Genomic DNA, 20,291 nt, shown 5'->3' on the forward strand with positions numbered 1-20,291 from the left:
GTGCTTCCTTGGCACTGTCTCCCACAGCCTGGCTGAGGGTGAGTCTGGGCCCCACCAGCCCCTGCTCCCAGGTCTGCACTGCGCAGGGGTGTGGGGATATAAAAGCAAGTAAAGTAGAGAGTCCCACCAAGCAGCGAGAGGAAGACGCAGGAGGGCAGAGGACAGCCTTGGGCACACGTTATCGCGTGGGCACAGGGGTTATAAAAGCCCAGGGACTCAGAGCAGGGCTATGCTGCGGGAGGCGGGTGGTGAGCCTCTAGACCCTCCCCACCCGCAGGGCTCCATAGATCGTTTGTCATTGTCCCCTCAACCTTGGTTGTCCCAGGGCCGCCTTCGGGACAGAACTCGAGAAGGGGAGGACTTGGGGACGGGGTAACCCCTCCGGGTGGATCTGTCTTCCTAGCCACTCGCAGCTTTTGGGGTTACACTTTCCGGAAGGGGTCTGACGGAAGGTGTGACCTTGGCCAAGTCCCGTGCGCTTCTCCGGCCCCAGTTCCCTTTGGGGTACCCTGGACAGCTTGGGGGCGGTTTGGCTTTCCTTAGCAGAGGGATCCGGAAGGTGGTCCGGGTGCGGGATGAGGACGGCCCGGCTCCTGCGCGCCCCGAACCCGAGCGCGCCGGCCCGGAGCGCAGTGCCCGGGACCTCCCGCGGGAGAAGGACCGGCCGGGGGGCCTCTGCGGCCCGGGTTGGAAAGCCAGGACCCGCCCGGCCCCTCCTGCGGGCGGGGCGGCCCCGCGCCGGCTCCTCCCCCGCGCCCGCCCGCGCGGCCGGGGCTCAGTGGTGCGCGCCGTGCCGCAGGTGGCAGCGATGGCCCAGTGCTGAGCGCCCCGCCATGGCCGGCGCCCCGGGGCCGCTCCGCCTGGCGCTGCTGCTGCTCGGGGCGGTGGGCAGGGCCGGCCCCCGCCCCCAGGTGAGAACCGCGGGCCCCGGGGCGGGGTTGGCGGCGGTGCGGGCTGCGGCGGGCCAGGCGTCCCGGACTTGAGCGAAACTCCGCGGGCGGCGGGGACCCAAGCCTCGGGAGAGCGGGGCCTAGGACAGTGGAGTGCCCCGGGCTGGGTGGCCGAGGTGGGGACTCGGACGGCGGACGGCTCCCCTAGCCCCGGCCAGGCGCCCGTCTTCCTGGCCGCCGGGGCCCCTTGGCCGGGCCACCGGCTGTCCCGCGGCCGCCCTGCGCAGACTTCTGCGCCCGGCATCTCCCCGGACCACTTTCCCAACTCCGTCTCCCCCAAACCCCTACCAGTGGCTCGGCTGCAGCCCGAGCTGCCCTCTCCCACTCTGCCCCAGACCCTTTCCTGCCGTGTCTGTGCCCCAACCCGCCACTGCTCGCCATGGGAGACCCTCCGGGAAGGCAGAGAGACCAGGGTGTGGACCCCCAGCTCCACTCTCTTCCACCAGCAGCCCCCCGGCACAGCCTATGACTCACAGCCCCAGGGACCCTGCAGTGGCAGCTTGCTGTCCTTCCTCCTGACCTCCCAGAGGGAACCTGAGAGCCACATCGGCTCCCCAGCCCCAAGGCAAACACCGAAAAGGCTCCCTGTTCCTCTGGAAGCAGGCAGCACCCTCCACACACACTCATCTGACACCACCAGCTTGACCCCCTTGGTGGTCAGCAAGCACCAGAGCTCATACTGGGATGCTCAGAGACACCTTGGCCTCCCCACGCCCTTGGAGAGCTGACCCCGGGGGACCCCTTGCTGCCTCCAGGCTCCTGGGCTGGGGGCTGTGTCAGCCTGCCTTAGGAGAGGGGAGTTGTCCAGAAACGCTGTGAGACGCTTGAACAGAGAGGAGGTGCAGGCTTGGGTGGCCTGTCCTGTGTCAGGGGGCTGTGTTTCCCTGTGACCTCCCACTCTTACCCCGAGACCTGAAGCTTTGGGGAGGGGACCTGTACAGGCCTTGGAATTTGTTCCAGGTGGGAGGCAGGAGGAGGAGGGGCTTGGGTGAGGGCCGACTCCATCCTTGGTTGAGAATCCAGATGTCGACAGATGCGTCTCCCAGCTAAGGTGCCAGCTCTTCCTCAGCCCCCGTGTTTTTCCGAGACTCATTCCCTCCCTCTCCCTGTTCACCAGCCCAACTCCTGCCCTTGCCGCACAATGGCTTCCCTGGTATGCCTGGGATCTTTCCTGAGCCAGGACTGCAGACTGCTCTGGCTTACCTTTACCTCTTCCCCCTCCTCCTCTCCCCCTCCTCCTCCTCCCCCACTTCTTCCTCCCCCTCCTCCTCCTCCTTGGGCTGGGACAGGGTCGGGGTGGGAGGCTCTGGTGCCTGGTCCCATCCTGCTCCAGGCCAAGTTTGCAGATTAAGCAAAAAAGAGAGGTTGTGGAAGCCACATGTTTTCTCCCCAAAGTTCCTTTGCCCAGAGGAGTGGGGCTTCTTGAACCCCCCCTCTTCTAATCCCCTCATTCTTCAGCCTTTGGCTAAGGGTAAAAGCCCAATATCCTGGGGCCATATCTCTAGACCTAGGGACACAGAGAAGGGCAGGGTGAGCCAGGCTCCGAGCAGAGAAGGGGAGTTTCGGGGGGTGCCCCTGCTTTGAGCATTCCTGGCCCGCGGAGGTCTGAGTGACAAGCTTGGAGGTCAGACTGCAGTAATTGCGACACAACTCATCCTGCGTGTAAGACTCTATAAACACTGGTGGATTTTGCCTTCTATTTTCTGTTCATGAGATCAGCAAGACTAAGTTGCTCCCTCCATGTCCCTGCTGGGGGGATAAATCTCAGAAAAGGAGGGTTCCCTGTATAAAGTGAATCCAGCAGACCAGCAGCAGAGAGGAGAAAGGGGTGCAGGGCTGGGCTGGTGCCTAATACCTGCCCATCCAGGCGGGACTAAAGGGAAAACCGAGTGAGCTACCCACAGTCAGGCTGGCCAGGCTGGAGGGGGTACAGGCAGAGGGGGTGGTCGAATTGACCTCTGAAGAAGGGGACCTAGGCCACTCCATTGTTGCTGGGAAGGACCACCCCCTCCCCTATTCCTTTCCTCCCCAAAACCCCTGTGAGGGAGCTGGTCTACTGAGGGCAAGCCTTTGACACCCAAATTAGAGCCAGCTAAGACCAGGTTCAAATATTCCTGACCATTGCGAACAGAACCTCAGTTTCCTCATCTGTAAATAAGGGTCACGAGCCCTGCCACGTGGGAGTTCTGGAGCAGATTGAGACACTGGCATCCCGTGACGTCAGCTTTAGTCATTCAGGGCCTCTGACCCTCTTGTCCTCGGACATCTGGAAGCCTTCTCCAGGGTGGTGGAAGAGGGCTGGAGGTGGGGGCCCCTCTAGTGAAGGGTGGAGGGAGTCCAGAGGACACCACGGTCAGCGTGCAACTTCATTATTGAGCTGGACTCCCTCCCAGACTCGGACTCCAGTGGGGATCAGAGCAGGAGATACCAAGAAACCACATCCTGCCCTCAGATGCCTGGCTGTGAGGAGAAGTAGGCTCTTCCTTAGCGGAAGGCTGCCCCTGAGTAGGTTCCTCCCTGTGTGTGAGAGATGAGGAGATACAGAGATACACAGAGACAGAGAAGGAGACAGAGACATAAAGAGAGGGACGGGGGAAAGGGGTTGTATGAACCCCTGTTTCTCCTCTGCACTCACGTGACCTTCTGTGACTTCCTGCCTGTGAGTCCGTGTCTGAAACATCTCAGTGTGTCATTGTGTATCTGACGGTGTGCATGTGTGACTCCAAGTGTGATACTGCATCTGTGGGGAGGGGTGTGTGTGTGTGTATGACAGACCTCTTAGAGTGTTAATGGGTGTCTGTCAGTGTGTGTCCGTGTGTGGGTGAGAAATAGTGTGCTTGTGACAGAACGTGTGACTCTTCCTCTGTATCTATGTGTGCGACAGTGTGACTGAGTATATGTCAGCCAAGGGGTCTCTGTGTGTGTACCTGACCATCTGTGTGTTCGTGTGTGGGAGAGAGACTCTGTCATGTCTTAGTGTGTAAGCATGTGCTCCACGGCATGTGTGATAACGTGTGTGGCAGAGTGTCCCTGGGAGGGGTCTGTGCATGTGAGAATGTGTGTATGGTCTTCCCTGCCCTGCCCTTCTGCTCATGCATCTGGAGTCTTTAAGGAAAAAGAAATGGGGCCAAGAGCGCAGGGACCAGCAGCCCCACCCCTGCAGATCTCAGAGGCCGTCGGTGATGGCTGAGCTCTGGAAGTCAGGCAGAGAAGATGAGGCCGGGTCCTGCCTTGGGGAAGACGCAGGGCTGCGCCAGCTGGTAGACCCCAGAGTTGTCACCGGAGCCCTCTTTTCCCTCTCTCATTTTCCCCACCTCAGAGGCCTGTCTTTCCTCCTTCCCTTCAGTCAAAAATGTTCCCAGAGAAGGAAAGAATCTGATGCACTTATTCATACTGAGACATGAAGCTGTAGGAGGAATTCTTCAGGTTAGCAGCCAATGTTTGGAGGTGTGCCCTCCCAGGGTGTTGGAAAGTCCCTCACCTCGAGAGCAACCACCCGCTCCACGTCCTTCTCTCCCTGCTCTTCCTCCTTAGAACACTGCCCATTCATACAGGGCTGGATAACTCCTAAAGCTTTTCACTACTTTATCTTGCTGGAACTGTCCTGGAATTCTTAGAGAACAGTGATGTGCCCATTTTACAGATGAGGAAATTGAGGCCCGAGAAGGTTAACATTTGTCCCATCAGTCCCACATTAACAGACTACTGGGATTTATGCCCAGGACCTGTGACTGTCTGTCCAGTGCTCCCTCCTGGCCTCTTCGTTCTCACCTCTTGTTTCCTCCCTAAACTCTTCAGTCTGAGAGATGCCCCCTCCTTACTGTGACCTCCACCCCAGGCATTGCCCCCATTTGCCTTCACCCCCATGCAGAGAGTGCCCATAATACCTGGTGAGTCCTGATTCTAAAAACTGCCGGCCTGCCCTCACCCAGGCCCGTCAAGTGCCCCGATCTCCAGCCAGCTCTGCAGCCTGTGAGGGGCAGGGCTTCCATCACTGAATCCTCTCCACCACCCAGCCCCGCAGCCCCTCGTCTCCAGGCCTGGGGCAGGACCTCACATCTAAGGGGGATGAAATGGGGTAGGTGGGGCGGGGCGGGGGTGGGGGGGCGCAGTGGGCAGGGCCAGGCCCCTCCTCGCAGTTCACTGCTTGCTGGAAGGCACGGAGGCTTTGCTATTGGCTACGTTTGCAGCTGGAAGATGCCACGAATTAAGCTGAATGGTCGGTCCTTGGCATGAAAATATGTTAGTTTCCTCCTGCCAGAAGTTTGTTGATCCTAGAAATGAAGGAGGGGTAGGACCCTGACTCCCCAGGAAGCCTGGCTGCCTGGACCACGCTTTGCTTTCTCCCATCAACAGCAGAAATCCAGGACAGCTGTTGTTGACTGAGTTTTCCAAGTACCGGGGCCCTTTAGCATCAACTCACTTAATGCTCATGAGGAGGGAGGGACTTTGGTTATTTCCAGTCTGTGCAGGTGTGAGCTCAGGCTGGAAGTTAAAACCCTTGGACAAGGTCAGAAAATCAATATATGAGAGAGCCAGGGTCAGCCCTGGCTCTGCGCCCAAAGCCAGGTCTATTCACGCATCTCCGTGTAACCGTGCTCCCCTGGGCCCCGGGCCTGGCCGCACCGATTAACCTCAGCCTTGTTCCAGGCCAGAGCCTCCCAGCTGCCCCCGGTCCTGAGAAGATTCTGAACAGCGGTCCGTAGCCGTCCTCAGCTTGCTCCCTGGAGCTGTAGTGTCCCCATCTCTGCCGCTTTGTTTCGGCCAGGCCCCCCTGCTGAAATGCCCACCCTCTGCCCTTGCTGGGTCCAATCTCTCCCCACAGATTCCCTGCTTAACCCCCGCTCACAGCTCCCAGAGGGCCCCCTGACCCCCCCAGAACTCTTAGGTCTGCACCAAGTTCTGCCGCAACCTGAGCAGTGTCACCTACCTTCTCTGCTGTGTCCTGAACAGCATTTGTCCCCAACCCACCCCCGAGGAGCCTGCGGATTCTCTCAGGCACGGGCTCTGCCCTCATCTTTGTGTTCCCCATGTCCCTCCGTCAGACCTGCCACCCAGAGCCTGGCACAGTATTACTTCCATAAACACCAGGTGGGGAGAGGCCAGAGGTCTGGTAGTTTGTGTGTTTGACTGGGGAGAGGTGGGGCGGAAGTGAGCAGTATTTGGAGAACTTCAACTGGTGCAGGAAGATGGCAGCGAACCCTGTTGTCAGGAAGCCCTCTATCTGAGGGGGCGACCCAGCCCCTGTTCTCAAGGAGCCCCAGCTTGAGGGGACACATAGCCCCGTCCTCAGGGAGCTCCGTCTGAGGGGAGACACAGCCCTGCCTCAGGGAGCCCCAGTCTGAGGGGAGACACAGCCCCGCCTCAGGGAGCCCCAGTCTGAGGGGAGACACAGCCCTGCCCTTGGGGAGCCCCAGTCTGAGGGGAGACACAGCCCCGCCTCAGGGAGCCCCAGTCTGAGGGGAGACACAGCCCCGCCTCAGGGAGCCCCAGTCTGAGGGGAGACACAGCCCCGCCTCAGGGAGCCCCAGTCTGAGGGGAGACACAGCCCTGCCTCAGGAAACCCCAGTCTGAGGGGAGACACAGCCCCGCCTCAGGGAGCCCCAGTCTGAGGGGAGACACAGCCCTGCCTCAGGGAGCCCCATCTGAGGGGAGACACAGCCCCGCCTCAGGGAGCCCGTCTGAGAGGAGACAGCCCCGCCTCAGGGAGCGCCAGTCTGAAGATAGTTTCTTGTCCAAAGCTCTGCTCGGAGCAAGTGACAGGGCTGCCTCTGCCTCCAAGTCCCCTGGAGGTTGGTGGCCAGCCTGGCCTTCCTGGTGTTGTCCTTACCCTTTAACCCCACTCCCCACCTCCACCCCCAGACTTCTGGCTTCCATGAGCTTCCTCGTTCTCACTCCCTGGCCCTGACACACCTTCTGCCCCAGTTCCCAGCAGTGACCTTGCTTCCCGCCTGCTTTCCTCCTGGAAAGAGAGATGGAGTGGGATTTCTTCCCAGTCTCCCTGCCCCAACCACCAGCAGCTGCCATTTTCAGGTGCAGGAGGAGAAGGAAAGTGAGTCTGGGGGTTTGATCCACCAGGACTGGCTTTAGTGAAAACTGTTTGGACCCCTCAGTTGTAGCTAAAATCGTGATACTGCCTTTGCTGTTGGGTTTGATTTCTTGTTCTTTTTTTTTTTTAATAACAAATACACTTGACCTTTGCCCTCAGAAGAGGACTGTCTCTTAGGTATCTCCCCCTGTGGTCTCAGCACACTTACTCTAAGAGTGTGGCTGGGGCTCAAGCAAGCTTGTTTCCCCCCTTGCCCAGGGCTTCCTAGGCAGCCAGGGATGAGCCCAAGACAACCTATGTCTTTATGGGAAGTGTCTCATAAACCAGCGGTCCCCAACCTCTTTGGTACCAGGAACTGGTTTTGTGGAAGACAGTTTTACCGCGGTGGGGGGATGGTTTTGGGATGACTCAAGCTTCCCAGGTGGCGCTAGTGGTAAAGAAACTGCCTGCCAGTGCAGGAGATATAAGAGATTGGAGTTCTATCCCTGGGTCGGAAAGGCTCCCCTGGAGGAGGGCGCTGCAACCCACTCCAGGATTCTTGCCTGGAGAATCCCATGGACAGAGGATCTTGTCCATAGGGTTGCAAAGAGTCGGACATGACTGAAGCGACTTAACACACCCACAAGTGCATTATATTTATTGTGCACTTTATTTGTATTATTATTACATTAACTCCACCTCAGATCATCAGGCATTAGATCTCAGAAACTGGGGACCCCTGTTACAAACCACAACTCAGCTTAAATCTGGGCAAGATTACCCAGACACCAGATCCAGTGTGCTTAGGGCACCACCAGTCAAGGATGCAAGCTCCCCAAAGGAAGCTGTTTTAATTTCAGCACAAATGCTTATTGTTGTGATTTTAAAAAGTGAAATTTTGTTTTAAATTATGTATAGGTCCTAAATTTTATCCAAGGGGCTCCCTGGTCATTTGTGTGTCTGCAGCCTCTAAGTGAGGAATATTTAGAATCTTCAGCCTGTTCAGGAAAAAATACAAATAAAAAAGAAACATAGTCCCAAGACATATGTAAAGGAAGTACACTACAGTGTCTGGGAATGGATAATTCTCTCTTGGGTGCATCTGCTTGGGTCTGTCTAAAAGCCAGTTGTGTTACCTTATCTGAAAGTGGAGCTTCTTATCCCCCTGCTCACAGATAGGGGGGCCCCTCCCAATGCAGGCCTAATCTCTGTGTCCTGGAACTTTTCTGACCCCTTTACCCCATGTCCTCAAGACTTCTCCTTCTCCAGTTGATAGAGCTGGGCTGGGCTGATGTTTGACCCATGTTGTGCTAGAAGGAGACAGTGCAGGCTTGTGTTGACCTCCCACATAACATGGTTGCATTTTGTAGGAGGGACGTTAGAGCAGGGCCCTTTTTGGCACAAGGGACCGGTTTTGTGGAAGACAGTTTTTCCATGGACTGGGGGTTGGGGGAATGGTTTCAGGATGATTCAGATGTGTTACAATTACTGTGCACTTTATTTCTATTATTACATCAGGTCTACCTCCGATCATCAGGCATCAGGTCCCAGAGGCTGGGGACCCCTGTAGTAGTGGGAAATAGTACCAGGGTCTGCAGCATTGAATCCCACCGCAGCCCACATCATCCACTGCTCCAACAGTCACTGATCTGGGAGGCTCCTGGTCCTAACCTTAGCTCTGCTCCTTGGAGTGCTGTGTGACCTTGACTGAGCCCCTCTCCCACTCTGAGCCTGCATGTCCCCTTCTAGAATGGTGGATGAAAGTGTGAGAACTTCACAGGCAGGTTGACTGGGCACTGGAAAGGAGCCCGTGGCAGTCACGAACCCCAGGGCCCTCAGGAAATCTCTGCTGGGTGGGGGCAGATGAAACCATGAATGAGACACTCCCCCTCCTTCACTCACCCCAACAGCATCCTTTCAGTAGCCATGGGTTGGACATTTACTACACCTCAAGGTATGCAAGGAGAAGGCACTGGTGACCCACTCTCGTACTCTTGCCTGGAAAATCCCATGGACAGAGGAGCCCGGTAGGCAGCAGTCCATGGGGTCGCACAGAGTCAGACACGACTGATGCGACTTAGCAGCAAGGTATGCTCTGGGAGGCATAAAGATGTAAAAGCATCCACTGGAGCTCCTCATTGCGTTGTCACCCCCTTGCAAAGATGGCCAAAGCCTGTGGGGTTTGGGGCCCTAAGATCCCCTAAAGATCAAGAAACCAAGTATGTGGGGGCAGAGGGTAAAATAGACTTGAATTGGACCCAAGGGGCCCCTTTTTCTCTCTTCTCCCCAGGGTGCCACCGTGTCCCTCTCGGAGACCGTGCAGAAATGGCGAGAGTACCGACGCCAATGCCAGCGCTTCCTGACCGAGGCCCCGCCCCCGGCCGCAGGTGAGAGCAGGGGGGCCCCCACCCAGCTCCCCAGAGCCTTCGGAGGCCCCCCAAGCTGGCTTGGCCTCCCTTGCCTCTCTAGGACCCGCATCTGCCCTATGCCTTGGGTGCAGCCGTGTAGCTGCCGTGCCCTTCTCCAGGGCCCCCCAGGAGCTGACACCAGGCCATTCCGTGCTGTGTCCTCAGCGCCTCCCGGCTTATGCCCGGGCTGAAGGCCCCACTCACGTACTTACAGTAATGAACGTCTAGGGGGCTCGTGTGGGCTGTTTTAAAGAATAGAGGATTGAAGCCAGACAGACCTCTGTTCCTGACCTGTGGTCCTGACCCAGTCACCTGAGGAAGTGATCTCGGGCTGGAGAGGTACCAAGGCGCCGTCCCGGTCACAGGAGGTATAGAATTTCAGAAAAGGCCATGAAGATTGTTTATTAAGCACTTATTATGCTCTGATATCTTTGCTGCCTACACTATTTGTCCCTGCTCAGCCCTGTGGGCTGGGAAGTCAACCCCATTTTACAGATGAGAAAACAGAGACCTTAAGTACTTGGCTTCAAGTCCCTCTGCTGCTAAGTGGTGCCTGTTGGGTGGGAACGTGCTAGGCAGGGAGCTTTCTGCTGGGTAGCCTCCCCAATGGGGAGCGGAGGAAAGCAGAACGCGCCCCAGCCAGGCTCGGACTCAAACGCCTTCCCCCTGCACCAGACCTCTTCTGCAACCGGACCTTTGACGACTATGCCTGCTGGCCGGATGGGTCACCAGGCTCCTTTGTGAATGTCAGCTGCCCCTGGTACCTACCCTGGGCCAGCAGCGGTGAGTCCCCTTCCCCACATGGACCTCCCCTCCCCGGTGTCCAGGAGGCTCGGGTGGGGGTGGAGTTGACATAGGGTGCTTGCTGCTTCCTTTGCACTGAGACACCGTCTCCCCACTCCCGGAGGTCTATAGGCCTCCTCATGGTGGTCTGCCTACCTTTCCTTGGGATGGGGAGCGGTAGGGGGAGGTATCAGGTATAACCTGGGCCTGAGGCTTCTACTGGCAGGTGTCTATAGGGAAAGCATGGGCTCTGACTTAAGAAAGAAATGTGAGCACCCGCTTGCATGTAGTAATCAGGAAAGGGATCAGGCAGGAACAGTTCCTGGGTACTTGGGGTGGAGTGGTTTGAGGTGTCATTGCTGTGTGTGTGTATGCATGTGTTTGTAGATGCCCCACTTCCCTGGTGGCTCAGATGGTAAAGAATCTGCCTGCAATGCAGGAGAAACAGTTTCAATCCCTGGGTTGGGAAGATCCCCTGGAAAAGGGGATGGCAATCCATTCCTGTATTCTCACCTGGAAAATCCCATGGACAGAGGAGCCTGGCGGGCTGCAGTCCATGGGGTTGCAAAGAGTCGGACACGACTGAGCGACTAATGCTTACCTGATAGTGCCCTGGAGCCACCTCCTGACTTTTCAAGGGATTCATTGCTCAGAGGAACCCAGGCAGTGGTGATTAGGCCTTCCTCTGGCCCTCCCCAGCTCACTCCTGCCTGTAGGGGACCCCTTGTGGTGGGGAGGGTGTGATTGGGTAGGTGAGAGGGGCTTTGGGGTGCAGAGACCTACAGAGACTGCAGAGGGAGCTCTGACTGGAGGGGGAGACCATGTGCCCCACCCCCCACCCGCCCCATGTGTCCCAGGAGACAAGCACCCTTGCCTCAGAGAGCTCACAGTCTCAGGAAGGGAGAAAGGATACTGTCTTATAATAGTGATACTTACTCAGTGCCTGCTTTGTGCCCCATCCTGCCCTATAAGGCAAGTATTCATGTAATCCTTACAATGACCCGCAGTATGCTTGTAATACAGATAGGGGAACTGAGTCCCCAGAAAAGTTTACACAGCTCACTCTAGATGACGTGTCAATGGCAGGGCCAGGATTTGAAGGCAGCCTGTGCTCTTAATGACAGTGCATTGAAGGGGCCTGAGACCAAGCAGAAACTGGCCCAGAAGCAGGTGTGAGAGGAAGGTCATGCTGTGGGATGCTAGTGGGCTTCCTGGAGGAGGCAGCTGCTTAGTGGAACATCTGGGCACCTGGCAGGGCCCGGCGTCAGCTTCAGCACAGAACACGGAATGGAGGTCAGACGAAGCCCCAGCTGGAGTCCTGAGGACTCTCTCTCCTGCTGTGCCCTCCTGTGCCCAACCACCCCGAGGGGCATGCTGAAAGCCTGGGCTGGAAAGAGGCAGGCACCAGGGTGAGACAGAGCGGCCCAGTGCCCTTCGTGCAGCTCTTCCATAAGCACTTTATGTACCTACAGTCATTTAATCCTCACAACAACTTTTCAGGGCTCCAAGTACTCTAAGAATACCTCATTTAGTACTCCGATGACTCTCCCCTCTTACAGAGGAGGAAACTGAGGCCCAGAGATGCTAAATGACTTTTCCAAGCTCTCACAGTGAGTAAATAGCAGACCCATGAATCAGCCCAGGAGTCTGGTTCAGATTAAGCGTGTGTCATTTCTGCACCAGGCTTCCTCCAGTGTGCGGGCACATGTGTGTTCCTGTGTGTGTGGGTCTGGGCATGGAGACAGGGGAGCGACCTGAGCCTCTGCTGGCTGGACCACCCCAAAGGAGGGCAGTGAACTGCTTGCCTTCTCCCTGGAGATGAAATCTTATGATTCTGCCTCACACTGTTCCAAGTGGCTGTGTGTGCTTGACTGAACTTCTAAACCTCTCTGTGCCTCTGGACATCATGTGGGAGCGGGGATATAGCCAGGTGATGGGGGTGTTAGGAGGATTTCAAATTCCTAAAAAATGGTTTCTGTCAATTTTTTCCACCCACCTGACTTGTCTTCCCCACTTCCCTCAATACACACAGGTTCCCAGCTCCCCAAAGGTTTGGGACTGGCTGGCTGGCTGGCCCTCTAGACCCCGGGGAGCCAGGCGCAGGACAGGGCCCATCACTCAGCACTAAGCCACCCCCAGCTCTGCCTGCTGCTCGCGGCTCCATCCATCACCTTTAATTTTATTTGAGCAGGAAATAGGTCCTGGTGGTGCCCATTTATGAGCGAACATGGTTTTATTGCTTTCTCCATGAAGATAACAGCCACTGCACAGGCCCCCTGCCAGCTTCCACCCCACCGCTCCCCGCCTCACTCCCTTTTTTGACCAAGCTAACTCACTCCCTTTTTTGACCCTTGGGATCAGAGACTCTGCCTCCCTCTCCCCTCTCTCTGAGTTAAGGACCCACAGAGATACCCACCCTGGGTTCCTGCAACATAATCGCTGTCTCTGGCCTGTCCTGGCTGTCCCCTTGGCAGGAGCTGGCACGGGGAGCTTCCCTCACCCCCTCCCAGGGCATGGGAGATGAAGAGGGGGCAGTTCTGAAACTTTCTTGGGCTAATCAAGGGAGTGCCCTAAGTGAAAATGTCGTCGTGGGAATTAGGAACGTGAAGAAGAAAGAGGAGCAGATCTTAGTCAATGTCCTGGGAGAAAACACACTCAGCTGGGAATCTCAAAAGAACCCGATAGAGGGACCACTTCAGAGGTTGGTCTGGGTTAACCTGGTGTCTCAGCGGTAAAGAATCTGCCTGTTATGCAGGAGATGCAGGTTCAATCCCTGGATCGGAAAGGTCCCCTAGAGGAGGGCATGGCAGTCCACTCCAGTGTTCTTGCCTAGGAAATCCCATGGACAGAGGAGCCTGGCGGGCTACAGTTCATGGCATCGCAGAGTCAGGCACAACTTAGCAATTAAACAACAACAAGGAACATAAAGCACCAGGACTATAAGAGTGGGAAGCTTAAAAAAAAAAAAAAAAAGAGTGGGAAGCTTTAGTAGCCCTAGGTCCCAGTGGGGCAGGAACAGGGCTGTGGTGCCCTCATGACAGCTGGAGGTCATGAAGATGGAGAGGCCACCAGCAGGACAGGGCCATGGTCACAGAGAGGCAAAAACCGCTGCCAGAACCTCAGAATCAAGGCAGAAAGGGAGCAAGGGAGAAATACCCTAGCCTCTCTTTCCAACTGTCTTCCTACCTCCTGCCAGTGCCTCCCATTAGCTAAACCCAGCAGAGGGCCGGGAGCTCAAGTGATACTGTCCACAGGGGTCAGCCTTCTGGGGTGCAGGGCAGGGCAGAGGAATGAGTGACTCGAGAAATAATTCGAAACAATTAGCCAGGGCAGGTCTGGGTTAAGAGCTGGGGATGTCAGTGAGACCTTAGAGGTGTGTGAGTGTGCGGGCTTTGGGGAGAAGGGGTGACTCTCATGGGGCTTGAAGAGGTTGCTCAAGAGCCAGGGAAGTGGTGCCGAGGGAGGTCAGAGCCACCTCTTCTGCCTGGGGTGTGGCATTAGGAAGGCTTCCAGAGGGAGGTGTCGTTGGGGCCAGGCCTTAAAGAACAGGTGGATGGAGATGGAGGACGGGGAGGAGGGCCCTCCAGGGTGGAGGATGTTTAGGCACCAGCTCGGAGACGGGGCCGGGACTCAGAACTGTACAGCATCCCAGGGATGCCAGCCGAGTCCTTGAACGCAGACCTCTCTAATTCAGAACCGGGGATTGCACGGAAAGGGTAGGGGCAGGTGAGTCAGGGAAGGAAGGGCTCCCGAGGAGATGCCTTGTGTCCACAAGATTTTCTCTCTGGAAACCAAGAGGCTGGAGTGGCGTCCAAGAGCCTGCTGCCACCTGAGGGCCCTCCAGCAACCTCGCTTCCCAGCCAACAGCTGAGCTGCTTGTTACAAATCATTCCAGTCTCATTAGCTGCACCCTCTCCTGATCCCTACCTGTTTGTGAGCTTGGTTCTAATTATAGGAGAGTCATAAAATGCTTTAAAAATAGCCTATAACTCACAATTCTTGGTAACTCTGACAGGTGCCTCCCTGGAGGAGCTTTCGCAGCAGGCCAGGGTTGCGGAAGGAAGCCGAGGCCCCCTGCTGGTCCTGGAGGGATTTCAGCTGCTGCAGGGTTCTAAATTCCAGCCCAGCCCCAGTGAAGGGCACTCTTTTGAAGAATTGGGGCCAGGGTAGGGGTGGAATTGGGCAGGAGCAGGGCTTTCACTGTGACTGTGTTCTGAAGGCCAGCCAGGCACCCAGGTGGCGCTAGTGGTAAAGAATCCGCCTGCCAGTGCAGGAGACGCAAGAGACATGGGTTCGACCCTGGGTCAGGAAGATCCCCTGGAGAAGGAAATGGCAACCCACTCTTGTATTCTTGCCTGGAAAGTTCCATGGACAGAGGAGCCTGGTGGGCTACAGTCCATGGGGTTGCAAAGAGTTGGACATGATTGAGCGCGTGTGCGCGCACGCGCACACACACACACACACAGCTACCAGGCATTTCATGTGCTTTCACTTCTAGTCTTCACACCACCGACCTGGGAAGTTATCATGGTTTCCATTTTACAGATGAGGAAACTGAGACCCAGGGAGGTCTGCCCCAGGTCCCATAGCTGGTTGAGGGCAGAACCAGGATTTGAGCTTGAGGTCTTCCTCTATCCCTTGATGTGAAGCACAGCCCCACACCTGGAGTCCAAGCCGGCCCCTTTAGTTCCAGCCCTGGCTTTGACCCTCATTCCTGCACTCTGGGGAGGTCCTGTGACTGCCGTCTTTGAATCTCGGCATCCCGGCCTGGAAGTTGGGGGCCCAGGCGTCCATGCTGGCCACTGCTGTTGCCAGGGTACAGGAGCTAATGGATTCATGAGCGCCTCTCAACAGCCCTGAGTGCCCGCATCCACGTGGAAGGGCGGCTGTTAGCTTGATTACGGACGCTGCTGCAGTTTCCGGGAGGGGAAGTGTTTAATTGGGGGTTTTATTTCCAGCACCAGGGTCTGACTTAATGAAATATTCCCTAGGCTTCCTGGCTCGTGGCCGGCTGCCTCCTGGTGTTGACAAGACCAGAGCCAAGCTTCTGGTTATGATATACCAGTAGCTCCCGGGCCAGATAAGGCTGGCCTGATAAGCTGGGCTGGGCCCTGACCCACCCCATCTCCAGCCAAGATGGGCGCCTGGGGATCACAGCCGGGCCAGGAACAGTTCTGGCTTTTAATATTTGCTGCTAATGAAGGGTAATTGACAGACGCATTTGCATAGGCTCACTGAGCTTTGCAGGGATGCAGCGATCCCTTGACACTGTGCCAGTGACACATACATCTGTGCACATTCCACCTCCCCACCACCTCCCCACCACCTCCCCATCCTCCCAGTTCGCCCTGAGAAGAGAACCCAGGAATGGCAGGGTGCAGGGGGCCCACACTGCCAAGAGGATCTGCTGGGAAGATGCAGAATGTTGGTGAATCCAGGCCCAGAGGAAGGGCAGAGAAATGGCACAAGGCCGTGGTGGACTGTTAGCAGCGAGTTCGGTGCTGACTCTTGGCCTTTTGGCCTCCAGAGGCAGAGGGCCAGGGGCTGTGATCCTGATTCTGCCACTCCCTGGCTGGATCATCTTGGGCAAGTCACTTGGCCTCTTAGAGGCTCGGTTTCTCCATCTGTAAAATGGGATTCTCGGCGCGTAACCTTGTAAGGTGGTTGTGATGTTCTCAGGTGTCAGGCGTATAGCAGGTGCTCAAAACCTGATTCTGTGACAGTGCAGCCTGCCGAGAGGGCTTGAGAGAGGAAGGAAAGCATCCATTTGTGTGCCTCCTGGCTGCCAGACCCTGTGCCCCTGTGGCGAGTTGAGTGTTATTAGGGTCACACTGCTGTGTCCTGGGTCGGTGGTACTTCCATGGTTTTGGCTCCACTGCTGGGTCCTCTCCCTTGCCTGGCCCCTCTGCCTCCTCACCTCTCCCCACTTCCTCCCATCTAAACGGGCCTCCAGAGAAGGCTCTGACACCAGTCTCACACCCTGTAGAATCAGCCCAGATCTCCATCAGTGCTGTGGGGTCATTACCCCTGAAGGCTGGTGTTGCTGTCATATCAGATGACTCAACCCCTGGGGAAGAATTCTAGGCACTCACGCAGCAGATCAAAGAGACGTCCGGGGGCTCATCCAGTCGCTTAAAATCAGACCTGATGCCTCCCCTTCTCTGCCTTTTTCCTTTTTTGATTTGTTCATCCTGTGTCGGGGGCTTCTCCTGCCGAGGGAAGTCCCACCATTTGATTTTTCAGGCTTTTGTTTCTCTTCCCCGGGGACGTCTCTTAAAATGCAGGTTCTTCTAGAAGCTGTGATGCCAAAAGCTGACTTAGCCCCACGGTATTACCAGATACTTTGTCTCCTAAATCAGGACCCTGCTCAGGGTCTCTGAAGAGCAGTGGGAGAAAGGAGAGTGAGCTGCAAGCTGGGGACTGGCTCAGGGGACCAGGGTCCCACTGACAGGCCCTAAAGGTGACTGACCATGTAAGCGGAGGGTTGCCCCAGCCCTTAAAGTGAAGATGTCGGGCATACGACAGCAGTGGGTGGCTTGACGGTTTGTGAACTAGGAAATGCAGCCCCGGCCTCCATGGCGCGTCCCTCCTGGGCCCTGGTGGGTGGACCTGGGCTGGTGATGCTGCTGTCAGGCATGCGTGTTAATTAGCCCCCTGCGCAGACCTGTCCTTACTGCTGCCTCACCTGGAAACTTCTGAGCAGCCGCTGCCACCCAGGGCCTCCCTCTCTCCCTCACGCTGAGCCTTCTTCCCACACCTGGGGAATCTGGTCTTTAAAATCTTTTTTCCTTTAGAATTAAAGAAATATTTATTTTTGGCTGTGTTGAGTCTTAGTTGTGGCATATGGGCTCAGCAGTTGTGGTACAGAGGCTTAGTTGCTCCCCGGCACATGGGATCTTCCTGGACCAGGGGTTGAACCTGTGTCCCCTGCATTGGTAGGCGGATTCTTAACCACTGGACCACCAGGGAAGTCTTTTCAGTCTTTTAAAACTTGTTCTGGCCCCTAGTCCCCTCCTTGACACCCCCCGCCCCCGGTGCAAAATCTCTCCCCGCTTTTGTCCCTGGTCTCCTGGCCCTGGGGTCAGACTTATATTTCCTCTCAGACACAAGTAAGCCCCTATCACTGTGACCTCATTGCAAACTTGGGGCCACCAGCCAACCCACTCCCTGGATGGTGGACACTGAGGCCTTCCAGGGCAGTTGCTCCAGCACCAGATGCCCAGGCAGGGTGTGAGGGGCACAGGGACACCCTGCCCTCAATTCTGCTGGGCCTGTGTGTGACCTCTCTTCTTCACATTGATGTTATTGCTTTCTAAGCACCTTCTTCTTTCTGTAAGAGTCTTGATTCTCTGAAGTCAGGCACTGTGCTTCCTTCCTCTCTCAGACAGGGAGCTCCTGGAGGACAGGGGCTCCCCATTCAGACTGGGAGGTCTCCGAGGACAGCCTCTGTCTCCGGCTACTTGGAGTTACTTGAAGGGAGGAGCCAGTTCTCCCCCTCTTTGAACAGAGGGTCTCTAAGGACTGTATCTCTGCCGTTAGCTATGTTTTCCTTTAAATCAGGTGATCTTTGACAATAGGACTGGGTCTCCTCCATCAGGTTAGAACTTCCTGAGGACGGGGCTGTGTCTCCCCTCAGACTGCTGCTCCGTAGGCCAGGGCTGTGTCTCCCCTCAGACTGGGGCTCCCTGAGGCAGGGCTGTGTTTCCCCTCAGACTGGGGCTCCCTGAGGAGGGGCTGTGTCTCCCCTCAGACTGGGGCTCCCTGAGGATGGGGCTGTGTTTCCCGTCAGACTGGGGGTCCCTGAGGGCAGGGCTGTGTCTCCCCTCAGACTGGGGCTCCCTGAGGCAGGGCTGTGTCTCCCCTCAGACTGGGGCTCCCTGAGGGCAGGGCTGTGTCTCCCCTCAGACTGGGGCTCCCTGAGGATGGGGCTGTGTTTCCCGTCAGACTGGGGGTCCCTGAGGGCAGGGCTGTGTCTCCCCTCAGACTGGGGCTCCCTGGGGCGGGGCTGTGTCTCCCCTCAGACTGGGGCTCCCTGAGGCAGGGCTGTGTCTCCCCTCAGACTGGGGCTCCCTGGGGCGGGGCTGTGTCTCCCCTCAGACTGGGGCTCCCTGAGGCAGGGCTGTGTCTCCCCTCAGACTGGGGCTCCCTGAGGCAGGGCTGTGTCTCCCCTCAGACTGGGGCTCCCTGAGGTGGGGCTGTGTCTCCCTTCAGACTGGGGCTCCCTCAGGGAAGGGGTGTGTCTCTTTCTCTCAGGAGCTCTGTGGCCACTTTATAGCTGAGGTCTACTTTGCCCAAGGAGGTGGCCCTGAGTTCCAAGAATCAGAAATCTCAGGGATGGCTGTGGGTCTGCCAAGGCCATAGCTCATCAGCACTGAGCCTTGTCTGAGTGAGATTTGAGGCAGGGACATGGAAATGGTGTGTTCAGTTCAGTCGCTCAGTTGTGTCCGACTCTTTGCGACCCATGGACTGCAGCACGCCAGGCCTCCCTATCCATCACCAACTCCCAGAGTTTACCCAAACTCATGTCCATTGAGTCGGTGATGCCATCCAACCATCTCATTCTCTGTCATCCCCTTCTCCTCCTGCCTTCAATCTTTTACAGCATCATGGTCTTTTCAAATGAGTCAGTTCTTCGCATCAGGTGGCCAAAGTATTGGAGTTTAAGCTTTAGCATCAGTCCTTCCAATGAATATTCAGGACTGATTTCCTTTAGGATGGACTGGTTTGATCTCCTTGCAGTCCAAGGGACTCTCAAGAGTCTTCTCCAACACCACAGTTCAAAAGCATCAATTCTTCGGCGCTCAGCTTTCTTTATACTCCAACTCTCACATCCATACATGACTACTGGAAAAACCATAGCCTTGACTAGACAGACTTTTGTTGGCAAAGTAATGTCTCTGCTTTTTAATATGCTGACTAGGTTGGTCATACTTTCTTCCAAGGAGTAAGTGTCTTTGAATTTCATGGCTACAGTCACCATCTGCAGTGATTTTGGAGCCCCCCCAAATAAAGTCTGTCACAGTTTCTGCTGTTTCCCCATCTATTTGCCATAAAGTGATGGGACCAGATGCCATGATCTTAGTTTTCTGAATGTTGAGCTTTAAGCCAACTTTTTCACTCTCCTCTTTCACTTTCATCAAGAGGCTCTTTAGTTCATCTTCACTTAATGCCATAAGGGTGGTGTCATCTGCGTATCTGAGGTTATTGATATTTCTCCTGGCAATCTTGATTCTAGCTTGTGCTTCATCCAGTCCAACAGTTCTCATGATGTACTCTGAATATAAGTTAAATAAGCAGGGTGACAATATACAGCCTTGATGTACTCCTTTCCCGATTTGGAACCAGTCTGTTGATTCCATCTCCAGTTCTAACTGTTGCTTCCTGACCTACATACAGGTTTCTCAGGAGGCAGGTCAGGTTGTCTGGTATTCCCATCTCTTTCAGAATTTTCAGCAGTTGATTGTGATCCACACAGTCAAAGGCTTTGGCATAGTCAATAAAGCAGAAGTAGATGTTTTTCTGGAACTCTCTTGCTTTTTCAATGATCCAACAGATGTTGGCAATTTGATCTCTGGTTCCTCTGCCTTGGAAATGGTGTGGCCTTATCTCAAAAGTGTGGGTTCATCAAACTGCATTCCAGGGTGGCTAAGAGGAAAGGCTGAGGCAGGGCCTGGGCAGGTCCCCTTTGTGACCTTTTCTGTTCCTGGGTGAAACGGACACGTGGCAGGAGAGGAAGACCCGAGCGTGTGTGTGTGTGTGTGTGTGTGTGTGTGTGTGTGTGTGTGTGTGGAGGGGTCAGAGGGTCGACCCCCAGGTGGGGAGGGGGCGAGGCAGGTGGCCTCGGGCCGAGGCTCACCCCGTGTCTCCGCCCCAGTGCTGCAGGGTCATGTCTACCGGTTCTGCACCGCGGACGGCCTGTGGCTGCATAAAGACAACTCAAGCCTGCCCTGGAGGGACCTGTCCGAGTGTGAGGATTCCAAGCGAGGGGACCGCGTGAGTTGAGGAGGCGAGGGAGGGGGCAGCAGGGGGCCAACTTCATGGGAGCAGGGACCTGGGCCATCTGGCGGGTAGGTCTGTCTCCACCTGCCCACCCCTCTGCCTCTGGGGCTTTGCTCACCACAC

At 56.2% G+C, this 20,291-nt stretch overlaps 1 protein-coding gene across 1 annotated transcript in view; it reads left to right on the forward strand.

Moving 5' to 3' along the window:
* Nucleotides 1-777: 777 nt before the first annotated feature.
* GLP1R (glucagon like peptide 1 receptor) overlaps nucleotides 778-20,291 on the forward strand; it is a 41,031-nt gene continuing 21,517 nt past the window's right edge. Inside the window, exons 1-4 of the mRNA XM_024983855.2 lie at nucleotides 778-911; nucleotides 9,269-9,365; nucleotides 10,062-10,169; nucleotides 20,044-20,162. Of these exons, the coding sequence (XP_024839623.1) occupies nucleotides 834-911; nucleotides 9,269-9,365; nucleotides 10,062-10,169; nucleotides 20,044-20,162 (402 nt within the window). The 5' untranslated portion in view covers nucleotides 778-833. The remainder of the gene's footprint in view (nucleotides 912-9,268; nucleotides 9,366-10,061; nucleotides 10,170-20,043; nucleotides 20,163-20,291) is intronic.

Source organism: Bos taurus, chromosome 23, assembly GCF_002263795.3.
Source record: "Bos taurus isolate L1 Dominette 01449 registration number 42190680 breed Hereford chromosome 23, ARS-UCD2.0, whole genome shotgun sequence".
NCBI lineage: Eukaryota > Metazoa > Chordata > Mammalia > Artiodactyla > Bovidae > Bos > Bos taurus.